General features: G+C 43.2%; 1 protein-coding gene across 1 annotated transcript; it reads right to left on the bottom strand.

The window, feature by feature from the left end:
* Positions 1-526: 526 nt before the first annotated feature.
* On the bottom strand, positions 527-20,617 carry Ikbkg (inhibitor of nuclear factor kappa B kinase regulatory subunit gamma). The gene is given in 10 exon segments (XM_032889612.1): positions 527-3,854; positions 4,165-4,226; positions 6,841-6,983; positions 7,266-7,409; positions 10,804-10,879; positions 11,597-11,748; positions 13,345-13,467; positions 15,913-16,124; positions 17,093-17,294; positions 20,494-20,617. Coding segments are annotated over 9 exon segments (1,242 nt in total). The 5' UTR covers positions 17,280-17,294; positions 20,494-20,617; the 3' UTR covers positions 527-3,711.
* Positions 20,618-20,620: the final 3 nt, after the last annotated feature.

The following is a 20,620-nucleotide window of genomic DNA, read 5'->3' as shown; positions in this document are numbered from 1 at the left end:
TGGGGCACCAGGGGAAGGGGGAAGCCCTTGGTCCTGCCAAAGTTGGACCCCAGTGCAGGGGAATATGGGGGGCAATGAGGGGGGATGTATAGGGGGAATAATTCAGATGGGGGAGGGGAGGGCAGGAATGGGGTTTATGGACAGGAAACCGAAGGGGGAATAATCTTTGAAATGTAAGTAAAGAAACATATCTAATAAAATTTTTTAAAAAAAATAAGGAGTTCACCTCTCAGGTTCCTGCCATCCAGAACAGGGAGATAGAAAATCTCTGTTGCATAAGCTCCCTAATGCGTGGTACTTTGTTGCTGCAACCACAGGAAATTTAAGCCCTAAATTAATTGATTTGGCCCCTTCTGCCACTCTGTTGTGTCAACAATGAGCTTTATTTAGCCATCAGCAAAAACCTCAAAGCTGTAACAGCTACTTCCTATGTAATGCATGGGAATTAAAGAGAGAAATAGTAAAGAAAACCTTTGTTACTGGCAATCCTACCCCTACATTCACCAAGTGAGGACAGAGTACATGCTTGCAGGTCTTACTTCTTTATTTCATATTTTATACATAATTTAATCCTCTGGCCTTTTTACACCAGCCTACAGAGAATGTTCATGTGATAAAAGGTTCAAGATGCTAGCCACTCAGGCCTGCTGATATGCAGGCCATGCAGATATGTTGCATCACAGACTTTGGTGGTGACAGTGCCATGACAGCCACTCCAATGAGGCAATCACTGTGAGGACCAAGCTGCTGTCAGGTAAAGAGGGCTGAGAATGCTTCCAAAGTGCTTGTTCCATCTCACCAAACTCCCACCTTGAAAGGGAAAACACTGAAAGGTAGGCCTCACCTTGCCTGAGGGTGTCACATACAGGGCTGTAATTATTCCTATTTTGACATCATCCCTACTTACAATCTGCCTTATGGTTTACTACTACAGTAGGTGAAGTACTCTGTACTGTCTTACTGGCTTTCTGGTTTTCTCTTGGGCATGGGCCAACAGGAAGAAAGCATACATAAGTAACAGTAAGAGGTCATCTGGAAAGGACATGCTTCTAGTTGTATGGATCTAGAAGTTATCTGCCAGAGACCACATAAAATTTGTGTAAAAACAATTAGGCTAATTCCTGAGGGGGATGGGACAACTACTTTTTCCAGTTATAGCTTCAATAATACTGGAAAAGAAAACAGCATGTCCCATATCAGGAAGATGGTAGATTCTCAAATCTTTGATGTATGGTTAATCATACACCATATTGCAGGGTAAGTAGGTGGCAAGGGTTCCCACCTTCTAGAAGGGTACTAGGTCCCAACCGTTGCCTGGAGCCACTCTCAGATTTGTCTTGACCAGTCCATGAAGCCCAAGACATAATGTCTTCAAGCTTCCAGATGATCCTATGTAACCTGGAACCTGAGTCACACCTGCTTTCTGAGCCCCTTTCAAGATAAAGTACTAGTCAGAAATGTACCTATGCATCTGTTTATCCAAGAAGCATGAAGCTCTTGCAGCCACTGCAGGCATCACAACAGCTCTCTCCTACTACAGCCAACCTGCCTTTCCCAGTCATTCCCACTGACCCTGCTAACAGCATGGAGCACTGACAAGGGTTTGACAGCCTCCAAACTCTGAAGCCTACTGGTCATCACCCTAGAGACCGGATCTCTCTAGCAGAATTGGAAGGCTTAAAGGCACCTGCTTTGGAGCTGCATTTACTCAGGTTCTGATGATGTCCCTACTCTGGGTTGTGTAAGCCCAAACCCCCAGAATGTGAAGACAATGACTTTATTTGGGAAAAGGGTCTTGGTAGGTGGAATGAGGTAAAGGTCTTGAACTGGAAATCCTCCGTAATCTAACCAAATAGACTCCACGTGTGCAACTTGGTTTCCTTATGAGATAGAAGAGAGGAAGAGACCACGAGGCCCTAGAACCAGAAATTGGAGTGATTGGTCTACAAGTCAAGCAACACCAAGGACTTCCAGAAACCACCAAAAGTTAAGAGAATGCTTGGAATTGATTCTCGGAGCCTCCAGAAAAAAACTTAACATTTGGCTTCCAGACAGGAAGACTAATTTTTGTTGTTGTTGCTCTTTCAAGTCTAAAAGAATTTTTAAAGCAGCTATAGGACAGTCTTATATACCACCAAAACTGGACTCAAGCTAAACCAACAGTATTCCTAAAGAAAAAATTATAGGTTAGGTATTTAAATGAAAACACATAAGCAAAGTACTTGTTTGTTCCTTTAACATTTTCCCAAAGATCTGTCTGATAGATACCAGGGAATTAGGAAATGGAAAACTTGTTCCACATCCCCTGAGAATGCTGAGGAAGCCCCCAGCTCAGGATTGCTTTTTAAATCCTTTTTTAAAATCTAAATTCTACTTAGCCTACGCATTCTTAATGGGATAGAAGCCATGTGAATAAAAGCCCAGGGATGGATTCACAAATCCCACTCAGAACCATGAAAGCTTACAGGAGGGCAGGAAGGATTTCAAACCTGAGGAATGAGCAAGGCACATTTATTGCTTTCTCAACTGCAGTTTCCTTTCCTTTACTAGAACTGCAGGGCTAATACCAATGACTGTAAGGTCCCAGAAAATATCTAGAACCTTGCAAAACAAGTGAAGTGTTCCCTTTTCTGTAACCTTTCAGTCACTGCTAAATGGTGTGCTAGGACAAATTGGCTGGTGGAGAACAAGCCATCACAAATTCCTGAACTGTAATGAACTACCACCATTCACAGAAGGCAACAATGTGCTTAGCAAAAACGAGAGCACACTGGAGCTAGAAAAAGAAAAGCATATATGTAAAATACCTTTCTGTTGACAAAGTAAGTCATAATTCCAAAGCCAAAAAAGGAGTAAAGAATGGGTAAGCAGGAGTAGATAACAGCTTCTAGGCCCCAAAACAGTAACACAATCAAACTGGAACAAGGTGTGCCCTTTCTGTGATAGTCAAAGCTAACCTGACTGATAATCAAAGAGCTCTCCAAAGCCAAAGAACAAATGGCAACGACCCAACAGAAAAATGGGTAGGAATTATGAAAATCCAAGTTTCATCAGAGAAATTAAGAAGGCCCACATACCCCAGAAAAAGACACTTAAGCAAACTCTTTAGTAAATAATAGCATGTCTAGCAGATGGCAGAATCCAAAGGTCTGCTCACCTCTTCTATGACAAGGAGCTAATGTCACATCTAAGCATCTGTCCTAAAGGTACATACAGATCTGTGCACAAGTACTTTCACTGCACCATTACTAGTAACAAAAGGACAGAATACTTTCCACATGTCTATCAGAGGTAATACATGTTATAGACCTAAGTGCCACATGCCTTAGGAGGAGAGCCTGCAGTTCACTGGCAAGAAAGGCACTAGCTGAAGAGAGGCACTAGCCCTGCGTGGAGAAGGGATGCTCCCTGAGAGCCCCTGGCCTCCATTCTAGACTCCCTAAGAAAATGGGAGAAGAGGGAAGAAGAAGCCACCAGAGGCGAAGTGGCTCAGGCACACAGAAGAGAAAAGGGAAAAAAACAGCCCTGAATGGAGCTGTCTACCCTAATAGGGGACTAGCAGACCAAAGGGCTAAAGCAAGGGTCCTGCTAGTTCCTGGGACCTACTCTTTGACATTAAGCACTTAATTGTGGACTACGCAGGTGAAACAGGAAAGCATAAGTTGCACAGATTGGGACATAGTATTACAGGTGGCCTTGAATCTGCTGCTCCTACTCTATGCACTCCATGACATGTATCTGTAGAGTGTCCATATCAGGAGCCTGATACTGGCACTTGGGACAACAGAAGTCAGGTGGTTCCTCAGGAGGGCTCCTCCGCTGGTTGGACAAGGCCAAATGAAAGGAGTGGTGAGCTGAGAAAAAAAGAACACAGGAGTATGATGGACTATGTAACTATTTAGCACAGCCTTTGTAGGCCTCAAACAGAAAGGCTAACAAGGTGGTGAGACTTACTGATACCACCATATTTGACTGCATAACTGGGAGCCACCTCTACAAGCATATTTTTCCTTTGACCTCAGACTGTGATGGGCTACTGACAGGAATGGTCAACAAGAACTCCCCAAAGCAGAGTAGCAGAGAAGCCAACACATGCTTCCCCTCAGCACAACATTCTGCCCTCCCTAACCATCTCCTCCCATCATCTACCACTTATTCACTCACCTGGAGCAGGGAGTAAAGGGGGCTGGGAAGTCTCTACATGCCGCTTCCTCATATCCTCAATCCTTTTGAAAACAGAAAACATTCAATCAGTGCCTGTAGGAATTTTTATGAATAAATACCTTCATTCAGATATAATTCACATACTATATACAATTCACCAATTTAAACAGTATTGTTAGAGGGTTTTACTCTATTCAGCATATTCAATCATCCATATAATTTTAGAATATTTTCATCATCTCCAAAGGAAACTTTGTACTTATTAGCAATTACTTCCTGGGTTCCCTGTATTAGTTTCCTCAGAACCTTGTTACAAACTACCACACATCTAGTAACTTCAAATAACAGAAACGTGCATGATACAGGCGGCTAGGTGCCCTAAATCAAAGTGTCAGAGGACTGGGCAGAATTAGCCCTAGCTGGTGGTAGTGTACAGACAGCTTGACATTTCTTGGCTTGTAGCTGAATCCCAGAGTCTGCCTTGGCCTTCTTATGGCTGCCTTCTGTTATCTTAATTTGGTGCTTCTGTAAGTACCACAGTCAATTAATTAACCTAATGTTACCTTATATTAACTAGTTACATATACAAAGATTCTAAACCAAATAAAGTCATATTTTTAGGTTTTAGATAAATATATTTGCACTGGTTAGGTTTTGTTGTTGTTATTGTTTGTCAATTTGACAAAAGCTGGAGTCATCTGATCAAAGGGAACCTCAATTGAGTAAATATTCCCATTAGGCTGACCTATAGGCAAGCATTTGGAGCATTTTCTTCATTGATGTGAGAGGACCTAGTTCCCTAAGAGACAGCGCCACTCCTTGAGCAATCACCTAGGTTGTAAAAGAAAGCAAGCCATGGAGAACAAGCCAAAAAGTAGTTCTTCCATGGTTTTTACTTCTGTTCCTGTCTCAAGTTCCTTTCCTGACTTCCCTCCATGATTAACTACAACTGTAAGCTGAAATAAACCCTTCCCCACAAAGTTGCTTTTGGTCATGGTGTCTATCACAGCAATAGCAACCAAGCTAAGATAGACAATGTTACCAGATTTTTGTGGAATTGCTGAGACAGATCCAACCTGACCATGTTGTTTTGTGGAAGACTGTAGAAGGACTTTGGAACTTTGGGCTGGAAGTGCCATCAAGAGGTTAGGGCTTGGGGCTGGGGATTTAGCTCAGTGGTAGGCGCTTACCTAGGAAAGCGCAAGGCCCTGGGTTGAGGTCCCCAGCTCGAAAAAAAGAACCAAAAAAAAAAAAAAGTTAGGGCTTAAAGGGCTATTCTGTGGGAGCCAAGGAAGATAATAATGCTGACACCAATGCAAATGATGAAGTTTCAGAGGGAAGCAAAGATTCTATCAGGGTCATTTGTGTGGTATTCTGAATTAAGAGTCTGTAGTTCTGGTCAGCTGGGGCTGAAGAATCAGGTGTGATTAAAAAGAGATCAGCAGAACTGAAGTAAAACCTTTGCTTTACGAGGACAATTGATACTGGTTAACTGAAGCTGAGAAACTAGTTGTGATTAGGAACAGCATCACTGAGGTGAAATCTTTTAGAATCTAGAGAGTATCTCTTCAGGGTCAGCACAAAGAAGAGGGGGGCCAAGTAATATGAAGGGATCATGGAAAGCAGCTAAAGTAAGGGCTTGGCATTATTTCAGAGGTCAGGAGAAGCTATTGGTGAAGGTACATCCTCAGCTGCAGTGGAAAAATCCTAGAATATTGGATGCCAGTACCATAAGACAACCACCAAGGAGAGCAGCAGCTGTGGAAAAGAAACAGGTTGAGCTTATAAGATGAGCTGTGTGTCCTGTGAATGGCAGAGGCAGAGAAGTATAGCTGCCCAAGACCTTTAGAGCACAGAGAATCATGAGTGGGTACCAGACAGCAAGCATCAACAGTGGGTTATTTTAACACTGTTGGATTTTGGTTTTGCTTTGATTTGATTGTGACTGTGCCCTGGTTCTTCACTCTTGAAGTAAGAAAATATATAACATTATTTTATAGAAGCACAGTTGAGATTCTAGGCTTTTAAAGAAAAGCCTTTTTTTTAAAAGAGTGATGGAATGTTTTAAAGACTGTGACACTTTTAAATTTATATTTTATATTGTGATATTGACATGAATTGGAGAAAAAACAAGAAAGGAAAGGTTATGGTTTAACAGTGGAGTGTTTGTATGTCAAGCTGACAAGGTTGGCTAGTCAACTTCACACAAACTGGCAAGAGAATTTCAATTAAGGAACTATCCACAATAAACTGGCTTATAGGCAAGTTTGTAAGGCATTTTTTGACTATGCTTCATTTTCTGCCTTCAGGTGTCTGCCCTGACTTCCCTCTGTGATGGATTATAAACTGTAAACTAAAATAAACCCTTTCCTCCCCAGCTGCTATAAGTTATGGTCTTTATCACAGCAACAGAAACCAAACTAAGACACTATGAAAGCTATGAAACCTCCAGCCTTAGATACATCTCAATACATACATTTCTGTTACATTTCTAGTTTCCAATGGGAAAGGTCATTGTTGGAAGGACAGAATACAAGGAGAGCAGTAGAAGGAGGCACAGGGAATTTAATACTAATGCTAAGAACCATCCATCTCCTATAGTTACTACTGGTTGCTGCCTACAGTACACCTTCTTTGTCTATGGCTGTGCTCCTGGCTGCACTCTTAGAGGCCCACCTGGCTGACTCATGGCAGCCAACTTTCAACTTGTTGAACTCGCGCTGCAGCTGCTCCAACTGCTCCTGCAAAAGCTCCTTCCTCTCCACCAGTTTCTCCCGGGCATGCCTCTCAGCTTGGAAGTCAGCCTTGTAGATGTCCGCCTGGCAAACAGAACAGAGGTGTTCACCCACCATCCATCAGCTTCCCAACAAGCATTCTATGCCATGTCCAGAGGAACAGAGTCCTGTCTTCTGGGATCCCATGATAGTACATCAGAAGCACATGTGAAAGCCTATGATCCCAAGAGCACCAAGTCAAGAACAATGCAAAGGGCTCAAGACTAAGAGAGGCCACTACAAATGGTGTCCAAAAGACACATCAAAACTCATTGCCTGGACGAGCAGGTCACTCATGTGATAGGCAGGCTGGAACAGAGCCCTCACCTGGGCTTTCAAGACTGGAACGGTCTCCATGACAATCTTGTGCTGCTCAGCTTCCTCTTTCAGCTTATCAATCAATTCCTGTTTGGCTACCAGGGCCTCCTCAGCTTGCTGGAGCTGCTGCCTCAGATCTTCCAGCTGCATGCCCTAGAGAAGACAAAGGGTGCTGGCAGAGTCTCTTGGCCCGCAGTGGAACCAAGTTACTTCCCTGGCTGGCCATTGTTTTGAAAACTAAGTAGGAAAAGCTGGAGCAAACCCAGTCATTTGGATATCAGGGCCAATGACAATGTGGGCAGGGAGAATTTTGCATCCTGTGGTGGCCCTACAGAAGAAATGCTGAGGTCTTTCTTAGGATGCACAAAGATCTTAGGGCTGATGGGAACTCTGAGAATAAATAAGATACTGCCTGGTACTCTGCATCATTCCTGTCAGAGAATTCCTAGCTAGCCAACCTTCCTCTTGACTCTTCAAGAACAAGAGCTACCCTCGCTCCTGAGGCTTCCAACTCCACAGCAAGTAAGTAACTATGCAGTAACTCTCCAAAGACTGCAGGTCCACCATACATCAGGCAAGGGGGCAACCCATGGGTCCTTCCACTCTGCTACTTGGTCAAACACACCTTATACACATGCACTCATGCTCTCAACCAAGAATTCCTTCCAAAAGGGGTGTGTGGGTGGGTGTGTGTGTGTGTGTGTGTGTGTGTGTGTGTGTGTGTACACCCACAGAAGTCAAAGATGCTATCAGATCTGCCAAAGCTAGAGTAGCAAGTAGTTGTTAGCCACCCATTGTGAATACTGAGAACAGAACTTAGGTCCTCTGAAAAAAACAGCAAGTGGTCTTAATCATTGAACAATCTTTCCAATCCCGTAAGCAGCAGTTTTATAACTAATTCTTCATCATGTGACCTGGTATCATGCTTACTTCTTTACGTTGGTGTTCTGCCTCCAGGCATGTCTGTGTGAGGGTGTCATAGCCTCTGGAACTGGAGTTACAGACAGTTGTAAACTGCCGTGTGGGTGCTGGAATTCGAACCTGAGTCCTTCGGAAGAACAGCCAGTGGTCTTAACCCCTGAGCCATCTCTTCAACCCTCATGCTTACTTCTTAAAAATCCCCTATGGGTACATTTTGCTTGACAATTCCTTCTTAAAAGATGACCACTAACATTGCATAATTTGTGTTAGCTTTTAAGCTCTTTTCTCAATTGACTTCCATTATTATTTTAATTTTAGACAAATAAGAAAACATGGGTTTTTAAATTAATATGAGTTAGCTCATTTCATAAGGGATATTATATAGGTAGAGGTCTTCATGTTTTGATTGTTTAAGCCCTCCCTTAATGTATTTGCTAGAAATAATAGTGTTCAAGTATTTTTAATCTACTTGAATAACACTATTTATAGTCTTTGAAAAGTTGTTCACACCCATATGTGGGAGGGGGTGGGGATGGGGGTTTATGGACAGGAAACCAGCAAAGGGAATACCATTTGAAATGTAAGTAAAGAAATATATCTAATAAAAAAAATAATAGGGTTGGGGATTTAGCTCAGTGGTAGAGCGCTTGCCTAGCGAGCGCAAGGCCCTGGGTTCCGTCCCCAGCTCCGAAAAAAAAAAAAGAAAAAATAATAATAAATAAAATAAATAAAAAAGAAAAGTTATTCATATACTTTCTGATACTTTCTGAATTAAGGCCATATTTAGGTGCTAGAGAAGCTCACCTTTTATACAGAAGTAAAAAAAATTCATAGTCATAACTGCAGATGATGTTTACATGGAAATGTAGTAATCATTATGGCATGGAAATATCCAGTTCTTAGCCTAAAATTTTAAATATATGTTTAGGGAGAGGTCAAGTTTTAATGACTATTTTTCCCCAAATAACTGCCTATTTTGCTATAATAAAATAAATACATAAAAATATAAAATTTTGTTTAAACTCTGCAACTTTGAGAACTATTTTTTGCAGTTAAACACATACATACATACATGCACATATGAACACACATATCATGGGGTTTAATTTTGCTCTTCTGCCTTTTCTTCTAGTTCTCTTCATTTTATTAATTAAAAAACAGACAAATTCCCATTTTCATGAATCCCTCTTTGGACACTTCACTTTGAGTAGCAGCACTATTCTAAAACTGCACAGTTCTTTATGGTAAACAATTTTAAGAAATTTTAGTGAAAGGCAGAAATGCCTTTAGAAATCAGATTCTCTAGTCTGTTAGTATCAGTTGGCTTCCCATTACTCTCTGGAGTTATTTATTCAATGGTGGGGTATTTTGGGTTTGGGGTTTTTTGTAGTAGTAGTTGTTTTGGTTTGGTTTGGGGGTTTTGGGGTTTTGGTTTTGAAACTACATAAAGCTGGCTGTCCTAGAACTCACTCTGTAAATCAGGCTGATCTCTAACTCAACAAGGTCAGCCTGCCTCTGACTCCAGAGTGCTAGGATTAAAGGCATGTGCTACTATGCCCAACACCAATATGTGGGCTTTTGGCAACCTTGTTAAAGTTTCTTTATATGAGTAATGGGTTGTAAAGAATTATTGACAATCCATTCTATTTATGAGAAAGAGGAGAACAGCTAAAAAGAAACTTGAAAAACTGGGACCACTAGAATGTTGGTCATGGTAGCACATACCTGTAATTTCAGCACAAGGAAGATGGGAGTAAAAAGATCAGAAGTTCAAGGCCAGTCTCAGCCACCTCAGAGTTCAAAACATGCCTGGGCTCTACCAAAAAAGAATAGGCTAGGGAGATAGTTCAGTTAGTAAAGTAGTTGTGAGGACCTGAATTCAAACCCCAGAACCTATGTAAGAAAAAGAGCTGGTCATGTATAGCTCCTGAGGAATAATATCAATGATGTCCTCTGACCTCCACCTATGTTTGTGAGCAGACACACAAAGTAATCACTAGACATGATGAGGATAAACTCAAAAAGAGATCAGAATCACCTAAGAAAAGTTTCTGGGAGGGGTAAAAAAGAAGCTGGAAGGATGGCTCGGAAGTTAAGAACACTTGTTCTTGGAGAGGACCCAGATTCAGTCACAGGCAGCTCAGAACCATTCATAACTCCAGTTCCAGCAGATCCATCACTCTTTTCTATCTTCAACATGTATCAAGCACACACATAGTGTACATACATATATGCAGGCAAAATATTTTTTACATAAATATAAATAAATATAAAAATATTTTTAGAAAAAACAAAATGTTTGTAGACTTCCCAACTCTGATCATGAAGGAATGGCCATGCAGAACAACATCCCTGCCACAGACTATATCTAAAGGTCCTAGACCCAGATACCTTATACATCTATAAGGTGGATATGTCCCATCTCCTTGTGGTTATCCGAAAACTGTCATAGCTGTAGCCCCACTGAAGTGTCAGGCAACTTAAGAGTCCCTTCCAAAAGCTAGATGTGCTATTTCTCAAAACTCACACTGCCCACCCTTTTCAGGTACACTGGGGAAGAAGGGGAAAACCTCTCCCTGGACAGCCCAGAAAAAAACATACTTACTAGCTTATGTTCTCCACTCACCTTGCTGCTCTTAATGTGGCTGTCATAGTCTTGGAAGAGTTGGTGATAGGCTGCCTGCAACTGAGCCAGCTTCCGCCTGTGCAAAAGGAGCTGTCACTGGAGAAACTGCTTTGTCCCAGTAGAGCCACAACTTGCCTAATACAGCTTCACTTTCTTCCTTCATGTGCCATAAAAGACCTGAAATGTGGGCTTCCTGGATCACATCTGGGCTCCTGAGGCTATCAAGTATAAGGCAAGCTTTGCTGATTGCAAGTATTTACTGCAACTAATTTGGCCACTACATAGTTCATGTCTTCCTTAAAGTCAACATCTTGGGATGGTTCTAACAAGGGCTAGGGTATAACTCAGGAATAGAATTTTTTTTGCTTACTGTGTTTGGGCCCTCCATCTCTAGCAAAAAAGAAAATAAGTAGGAAACAGGAGATTGTTCTAAATTAAAAAGAAAACTCAAAGGATGCTGAACAAATGCCAATAGCAAATTGAGCCTGCGACATTGAGAACCAGAAAAAGGGTCTTTAGGGGCCGCTTGAAACCACTATGGCTCCTTTGTTTTCCTTACACCAAGAGCATATTTTTACTGTGATGAAAAGAACCTATGTAGGACATGCAGTAAACATGAATGTGGGTAAAAAATATTCCTATTTACATATAATAGTTGACTCTGTCATTAGCAAGGCAAAGGGAGTAAAATCAGCCCTTCTATACACAACCAGTCCCTACCAGGACTCCCTAAAAGGCAGAAAGCACCATGGGTGCTCTGAGATCTCTTGGTACAACCCTCCCAGCCACTTACTTCTCCTCTGAAGCAGCCTGTCGCTCCATTCGCAAGGCAGCCTCCACACTCTGGTTCTGCATGCGCAGCTGGTCCACCTGGACACTGTGCTGCTGCTGCAGCACCTCCCGCTCACTCTCCAGCTGTCTGACCTGCTCACCTAACTGCTGAATCTGACATACAACAAAAAAAAGACCCTGAGAAAAAGGGCTGTGGCTCGGTAGCACTGAGCTGAAGGATGGGCAGGAACTACTGTGCAACTCTACAATTTAGCTCAGTCCCAGGCACCCTCATTAGGCCTCAGGTGCCATTACCTGGTCATTCAGCCTCAGGAGATAAGATATAGCATCAATAGTCTCAGCAGAGATTTCATCTCTCCCTCTTTACTCTCACCATAAAAGCTTGAGTTGCCAAGCCTCTATCACCCATGTCCCCCATATCTTCTGATTCTGGCCTACAGTACCCCACAGTTTCCCTTAAACTATAGTTCCAGTATTAGCCTCATCACCCTGGTACCTCTCTGTGTGCTCATTACAAAGGCAATGATGGGCATTTCCATGGGCCTCTGAGGAAGCTACTGATGGCAGATCACCTCAACTTTGCCAAGGCAGATCTGGACTATTGGGCCTGCTCCCCTCTGGCCTTTTCTCCTGCTCTTCCCCCCCGCCCACTAAAGTAATATTGCTGAGCCCAAGTCAAGCTCTCTCCTCCTCAGGACCAGGCTTCCAACCCCTGCTCCCAAATACAATGACTACCTACTGCTGAGAGGGCCAGGGCTGCCTATTTTCACTATCTGGGAGGACCAGCAGCAAGGCAGTATGAGAGGCTGTAGTGCCCATGCCTATAACTCCAGTGATCCCACATGGCAACCCTAGTCCCCTTGGCAAAGAGGTGAGTGGCAGTCCCAGACCACTGGTTGACAAAGTCAGTCAAAAACTCAGTTTTCTGCTGGCATCCAGAAACACTGGTACATGCCTGGCCGAGGTACCAAAGTGAACAACTCCCAACAGGAACATGGAGTTCATAGTCTCTAATGAGTAGTTCATGAGGGCTCTGTGCTTTTCATGGGGTTGCTATGGAATGTATCTAGGCTTCTTCACCTAGGACTTTCTGCCTTGATATAATCCCACCGCATATCAGTCTTGATAGTGAGCTCTTAAGTGTGGTCTTAGGGTGCAGTGCTTCCTAAGCAATAAACTGAATGCCAGTATGATGTTTTGAATGAAAATGGTGCCCATAGGCTTCTAGAGAGTGGCATTATTTAAAAGAATGAGGACAAGTGGCCCTGTTGAAGTAGGTGTGGCCTTGTTCAAAGAAGTTGATCACTGGAGGTTTCAGATGCTCCAGCCAGACCCACTGGTTTACTCTCTCTTCCCTGCTGCCTGCCAATCCTGATGAAGAACTCTCAGATGTCTCTCTAGCATCATGTCTGTCTACTGACCATCATGCTTGCCACCAAGACAATAATGGACAGAACCTCTTAATGTAAGCCAGCTACAATGAAATCTTTTCCTTATAAAAGTTGCCATTGTCATGCTGACTTTCCACAGCAATGGAAACCCTAACCAAGCACCCAGTAAAGAATTTGAGAGCAACAGCTGGAACTAGATTCCTGGATATCTTCTCACAAGGCAGCCCTGGAGGGCCCTAGGGAATTTAAGAAAAGATGGTCAGCCCTTCCTTTCAGAGAGAGGAATTCCTAGGGTTTCCTACATTTTTCTCATTCAAAATCCTGGAAGGGGCCTCCTGGGCTAGCTTCCCCTCCCCACTCACCTTCCCTCTAAAGTTTGTCGTTCCTTGGTAGCAGCCTCCAAACGACTCTGGCTCTCCTGGAGTTCCCCCAGCAATGATGTCACCTGAGCTTTCACAGAGGCCTTGTCCTCAGCCATCTGCTACAAGAAAAAAGGTCATTTCCTATCAGTACTACTTTCTCTATGCTTCCCACTTTTGGCATCCCCAAGACATGAGGCAGCCTTAAAGCAGCTGATCTATGGAGAGTTTCTCCTGCCTTTCAACACCTATAAACCTTGGTACTCTGGAGCCTCATTAGCCCAATGGCTATTTGTCTTCCTCCAGTCACCAATCTTGACTCTCAGGTGGTAGTGAACCTTTCTCAGACTCTTTGAAACTCTGTAAAAGGAGACTAAACCCAAAGACAGCAACAAAAATAAACACCTATACCACATTACAACAGATGAGGAAGTTTCAGAATAAAGAGAGACTGGAATTTTTTTAAATACACAAATCTGAGCCATCAAGAAACATCAAATAAAATACTTTTGCCAAGGCTGATGACCAGGTTTGACTTCAAAACCCATATAATGGAAAGAGAAACCAACTATCTCTGCTGCCCTGAAATACAAACCATGGTCAGTTCAGACAAACTTTAAGGTTAACCAAACTTTAGCATGCCTTCTAACAGCTTAAGATCACATTAGTGTAATATATACCAAGCCCCTTCCTGGTTCCTACTTGCAAATGCTCAGAGCTGTTAAAGGAACTGACACTTGACATAGGCCTGACCTTTGCCATGATTATTTCCTCTATCACCTCAAAGCCCATGTATTTCCTTGGACTCTAACCCTGTCTCAAAAACCTGAGTGCTACTTCTTTGACTTCTTTGAAATGGAATCATCAGAAAGGACTCAGACTCCCAGTCTTTATGGTAAAAACCTACATTTGATTTGTATAAGGTTATAAACACACTGGTCTCATCACATTAATACTAATACCCTTTGGAATTCACTTGAGTTCCTTCCCCTAGCCTAATCTTTCATTTTCTTTCTATCGGCATCTCTGTCTTTATTTTTTTGAAGCCCTGAAAACTAAACTCTAGGCCTCACACATGCAAAGCATACGCACTCTGGACCCTATTCTCATTTTAAAATTCACAGTCATTAAGTAGAGAGATTGTTCAGTGATCGGGAGTATTTGTTACTTTTTATAAGACCAGAGTTCAGTTCCTACCACCACAATTGTCTGGTACCTTATAGTTACCAGGAATTCCAGTTTGAGACGATCTGAGACTCTCATCTGGCCTTCAAGGGCACTTATACACAGACACAGACACCCAACACATAAATAAAAATAAATCTTAAAAAAAGGTAAAAGACCCAGTCACCTCTGCAGATCATCAGAGCTTAGCTAGCTCTTTCCCTTTCGTTACCAGTTACTGAATAAAATCTATTCTCATGGCTCTAATACCTGTCTACCTTCCTGTTTCACATTGGTATCCTTATGAAAAGACAGGAGGACTGTGAGAAAATTCAGAAGGTCAATGGGTAAAGCCTAAGAACAACCTGAGCCCAATCCCTGGCACTCATAGTAGAATGAGGGAACTGACTCATGCAAGCTGTCCTGTCACCTAAATTGGCACCCCATGACAATACCCACATCCACACGTGTGAGTGCAAGCTCAGACACACACACTACACAAAATAAAATATAATAAAAAATTTTGAAGAGAAAAGGCTATGTGACAAGAGAGTTATGGAGAAGTACCTGGAATATCCCTGTGAGGAACCTAACTGCCCATACCTTCATCTTAGACCTCTGACCTCCAAAACTAGGGACTACTCTACCCTTTCCCCTAGACTAGTCCTCTCAGATGGCACAATCCCTGCTCAACTATTGTCACCAGGGTCCTAAAACCAACCAGTCCAAAAGGCCTTGAAATACCACCTCATTCCACACTAGGCATACTATCCTTTGGTGATTGTGTAATACAGGGCCAATTCACAGGCCTGGGGTCTCATAATTCCTCCAAAGACTGCTGGGGATCATCTCTGAGCCCCTGAGAAATCCTATCTGATGTGACTGCCTTGTTTTATCATGGGCCTACGGCTCAACCAGGATGTCTGAGCTGCTGGCAGGGTATGTGAGGGCCTTGGACTACATGGTATAGTCCCTGTTAGACTTCAGGGTGGCTAGAACCTGAGCAAGCTAGGTTAGGTACCCAAGCACTCCTTACCTTTAAAAGTGAATCCAAGATAAATCCTGGCTTCCAGGGCTTAGGAATGTTTCCTGGTTGATAGTGCTCTGTGCACAGTGCCCCACCATTCACAGCAAAAGCACTGCTCCCTGAGAAGCTCACATCTGGCCCCTCCTGGCTCCTACAACTTATGCATTGTACCTCGGATAATTTTGATGTGGACCCTTTCACTGTAATAAACTAACAGTGAGTGTGATGGATTCTCTTGGTTTTAAGAGGGCTCCCAGCAATCAAGCCTGAAAAGGTCCTGAGGCACCTCCAACAACATACTTCCTATGGGCATATGAGTGTCGATATGGTCTTCAAACACAGGTGGGGCAGAAGGGCCTGCCCATCCACTAGCTACCTGTTGGCATTTCTTCAGATGCTCCAAATCCTCTAAGGCCTGTTCCCTCTGCCTCCGCAGGTCAAGCTTCTCCAAGCTCAGTCTCTCCACCAGCTTCCTGGCTTCCTGGAATTTGCACATGAGGAACTCCTTCTCCTCCCGCTGGCTGACCTGGAAATGCAGCAGCTCCTCACAGCGTTCCCTCAGCATCTGATTGCTCTGCCGGATAGCATCTAGGGATAGGGAAGACAGCAAAACAGGAGTCCTAACAGCCAGGTACCCCTATAATACTAAGTGCCTTTCTCTAAGAAGTCAAACCAATTCCTAGCCAATTCCACTGATGATATACCCCCAAGTGTCTACAATGTATTGCTTAAATACAGATCCTTTTGGCAAAGGGATTCACCAAAATCAACTTTAAGTTCCTCATTTATATTCTGGTCAATTGGAGGTATCCCTACCCTGGAGCACTCAGTCCCAGTCCTCCTGGGCCTGCATCTCTGTCTTCAGAATCAGGGAGTCCTAAACATGCCTGAAAAACTTGGGGAGGTAATGAAACAGTCCCCAAAGCAAATTTCACTGTGTACTTTCTGGCTGCAACCTGGGAGCCCAGAAGATACAGACAGAACAAGCTAATAGTTCTATGAGTTTCATTCTCTTCAGCTGAATATTCAAGAACAGTAAACATCACCTTATAAAATGAGGGTGAACATGAGCAAGAAGGCAATGCCAGTGCAGAAGACATACTCAAAGATCTCTTACTGGAGCTGGCCACACCTTTCCAAGAGCAGGCCACATTTCATCTTAGGAAAAAACCCTCTCTCTCTGAAGGAAAAACATATCCCCTCCTACCTAAAAGCTTGCTATGTCCCAAGAATAAACCTATTCCCATTGACCCTTATATCCCACTTTTCCCCTACCTACCATGGCTTTTTAGCTTACCCTCCTTCCCCTTCCCTTCTCCCTTCCCTTGTGCTGGCTTTGAACCACATTATTTTCTGCATGTGACTCTTCACAGAAAACCCTACTTGAAATGAAGCAAAGTAGCAAAGTTTGAAATGCTGGCTGGTTCTTGGGCACATCATGACTTCATACCCTGCCAATTATGAGATGCAGGTGACAATAAGCTTTGTCCTTACATAAGTATGCCAGGTCCCTCCTAACTTTTAACTTCATGCCTCCCTCACACTGCAACCTTTACCTCGGAGTTCTTGATTCTCTTCCAGACAGCGCTGGAGGGTCTCAGGAGTACCCTGCTCTGAAGGAAGATGTAGCATTGCTGGCTTCCCCAGAGAAGATTCTTCACCCAGCATGTCCTGGTCCTCTGCTGGGCCACCACTGGGTTGCACCATCTCACTCAACTGATTCTTCCAGAGGTGCCTGCTCATCCAACAAGACAGTGTCTAGAAGAAAAAGGCAGTAGGAGTACATGACAAAGAACAGAGTTCTCTCAATCAGCACAAGGGGTTCAATGTATACAGAAGCCCTAGACTTCCATTCACAGCAAAAGGCTGGACATTTTGTCTGATGAAACCAGATACAAAAGTGAAGTTTGGATCTATGACACAGCAAATATTACCATTGCAAAGAGAATTGTGGAGGGAAAGGGAAGTATACTGGGAATCCTACCTCCTCCACATACCTTCAAGTAGAAGCAAAGGGTCCTGGCCCATCACCCAGTATAGTAGAATGATTGATATATCCATGTCCTAATCCCTAAAACCTATAAATGTGACTTTACTTGGAAAAAATGGTCTTTATATATGTAGTTAAATTAAGGATCTTGAGACAGGCATAGTGGTGCATGTCTTTAATCCCAGCACTTGGAAGGCAGAGTCAGGCAAATCTCTGTGAATTCAAGGCTAGCTTGCTCTACATAATAAGAACCTGTCTCACAAAAAGCAAGGCTCTCAAAGTAATATCATTGTGAGGTACATAGGTGGGCCATGACCCCAGTAACAAGAACCCTTCTAAAAGACAGATGAAAACAGGATTGGGAATGTAGTTCAGTGGTAGAGCATTTACCTAGCATACACAAGACTGTGGGTTCAATTCCAAGCTCCTCCTATATACATAAAAGTGAAGAGGAAACAGGTGGAAACACAGGAAAATGGACATGAGAGACAGAAGCTGAGACTAAATTAATATAACCACAGGCCAAGGAACAACTGAGCCACGAGCAACTAAAAGACACATAAAGGATACTCTTACACAACTTTCAGATGGAGCATGACTTGTCCACCTTCTGGTTTTATTCTCCTGGCTTCCAGACCTGTGAGGTATCAATTTTCTGTTCTTTTAAGCCACTGGGCCTGTGGTCATTTCTTATAGGAGTCAAGGAAATGCAAATACTTGGTAAGAGACTTCAGAAGATTACATTGTACCTGAGAAGTATTCACTGGGGATAGAGGAGACCTCTTGTGTGCTAAGAAGTTTGAAAAGTGTGAATTGGGACACTCAGTCTGATCTGCTTATGCTGGCTTTTAAAGCAGACAGGAATTATGCAGGACAGTACTAACCTGGAGATCTTCTAAATCCTGCCTCATTCTGACAACCAGGAAGAGATTGATCTCAATGCAAGCTTCCAGAAGTAGGCTTCCAATAAGGGAGGATGCCTGTAACACTGGGGAATCTTGGCTATTTACAATAAAAGTGTTGCTACTCATGGGTCCACCTGCCTGAGCTCACACAGCTGACCCTTCCCTCTTTTTCACCTACTTTCTTCCTTCAGGCTCCAGAAAACCTCCTCACCTGGTGATTCCCACTCCCTCAAAGGCTGATTCTGCTCAGGCCCTTTTACTGAGTCCCCATTTCTTCACGTTGAGGTACTTTGGGACCTCTTTTCTAACTGCATTCACCCTGCAGTAATTCCGCCCAGTCTCATGGTTTTTAACCCAAATCTTAATGTTGATAATATCTCAAACAGTTCACATTCCCGAATTCCAGTTACATATCAAACTACTTGGATGTTTAGAAGTCTTAAAAGAAGTTGGGAGAGATGGCTCAGCTATTAGGAGCACTGACTGCTCTTCCAGAGAACCCATGTTCAGTTCACAGCACCCATGTTGGACAACTCACAACCTTCTGTAATTCCAGCTCCAGGGGATTAGGAACTCAAGGGGAAGGGATCTACAGGAGACTGTTTCAAAAATACTGAAGTATGGGCAAGTGAGACAGCTCAGTGGATAAAGGCTCTTGCTATGCAAGCCTGGAGACACTAGAACATATAAAAGTGAAAAACAGGTTGCTGACTCAATGTTGTTCTCTGACCTCTACATAGTCTAGCCATGGCACCTGTGCTCCCTACAAATCATACATCATGCATGCATGTGGAGGCGGAAGCACACACAAATAGTAAATATTTTGTGTAGCATGCCAATTATGTCTCAAGAAAGTTGTTACTGAAAATCATAATGGGTGGAGCAAAGAGAGATGATGCTCAGAGGGATTAGAGCACTATTATTTTGCAGAGGACAGTTTCTAGCACCATATGGTGGTTCTGAAACATCTGTAACTCCCAATCCAAGGAGATACTGACACCTTCTTCTGTTGACTTCCCTTGGGCACTAGGAAGCCTGTAAAACATCTACACACATAAAATAACATCTTCTGTAGAAAAGAAAATAATTGTGGTAGAGGATTATAAGGGGTGTGAATTAAAGTTAACTATGAGCTAATAGTCACAGCTAAGAAATGTATACATAGAACTTACTATATTATTTCTACTTTTGTACTTTTTAAATGGTTCAATAAGTAAAGGCTGACAGCACTATTATCTTTCACCTGCATTACTGCAATCATCTCTTTACAGACCATCATGCTTTGCTTTTCACTGGCCCTTTGCAATTGACCCCACTGGGACCAATTACCTCAAAGATAAGTCAAGCTACTTCTCTCGTCTACCATGAACTCCATCAGAGTTTCCACTTCTCCCAATGCAAAAAACAAAGTCCATACAACAGCCTACAAGGTCCTATACCACCTACACTCCTACCTTACTTCCTCTCCACCAACTATTCCTCCCTCGCTCTCTCTGCTCCGGCTACTAGTCCTTCCTTTTTCCTAGGAAATGCCAAGACAACACATTCGTTTTCAGGTCAGATAAATGGTATGAGGACCTGCAAACAGATTACTATGAATCATTTGCAAAGTGAACAGAGGTGCAGAAGATATTTAGTTGTGAATGTACACTTGAAAACTTTCTAAAGACTTCAAATGCACTCAAGTTTGATAAACACCCTGGCACACCTGTTGCTCCAGTACTCGAAAGGCTGAGGCAGAAACTTGAGTTCGAGGACTACCTGGCCTACAGTGCAAAAAGTGTTTCAGAAACAGTTAGATCAACAGAAAATGTCTCCTAACTAAAGAGTTCTACCACTAGGGGCCAAGCCCTTAGGAGACAGCTGCGGTGATGGGAAGGACAAATTCAAGCCAACTAGCCACCCAAGTAACCTGGGTAGCGAATAACCCTGCCTGAACCAATGCTCTAGAAGCTTGCGGCAGAACTGGGCCTAAGGTGGGAGAAGGGTGTGGACCTCGGGAGTCTCAGAAGCTGCGGAACGGTCACCGATGAAGCCCTGTTTTTGGGGAAGAGGACCACACCTGTCAGCAGAGTCGGCCAGAAGTGAAGAGGGCAGGAGCAGCGGCAGAATCGGAGCTCCTAGGAAATCCTAGTCAGGCGGTCACCCTTCCCTTCTCAGCAGTGGAAAACCCCACTTCCGGCTTCCGG

The sequence above is a fragment of the Rattus rattus genome, chromosome X (genome assembly GCF_011064425.1).
Source record: "Rattus rattus isolate New Zealand chromosome X, Rrattus_CSIRO_v1, whole genome shotgun sequence".
NCBI lineage: Eukaryota > Metazoa > Chordata > Mammalia > Rodentia > Muridae > Rattus > Rattus rattus.
The sequence above is the reverse complement of the archived record's forward strand: the minus strand, read 5'-3'. Positions and strand labels throughout refer to the sequence as shown.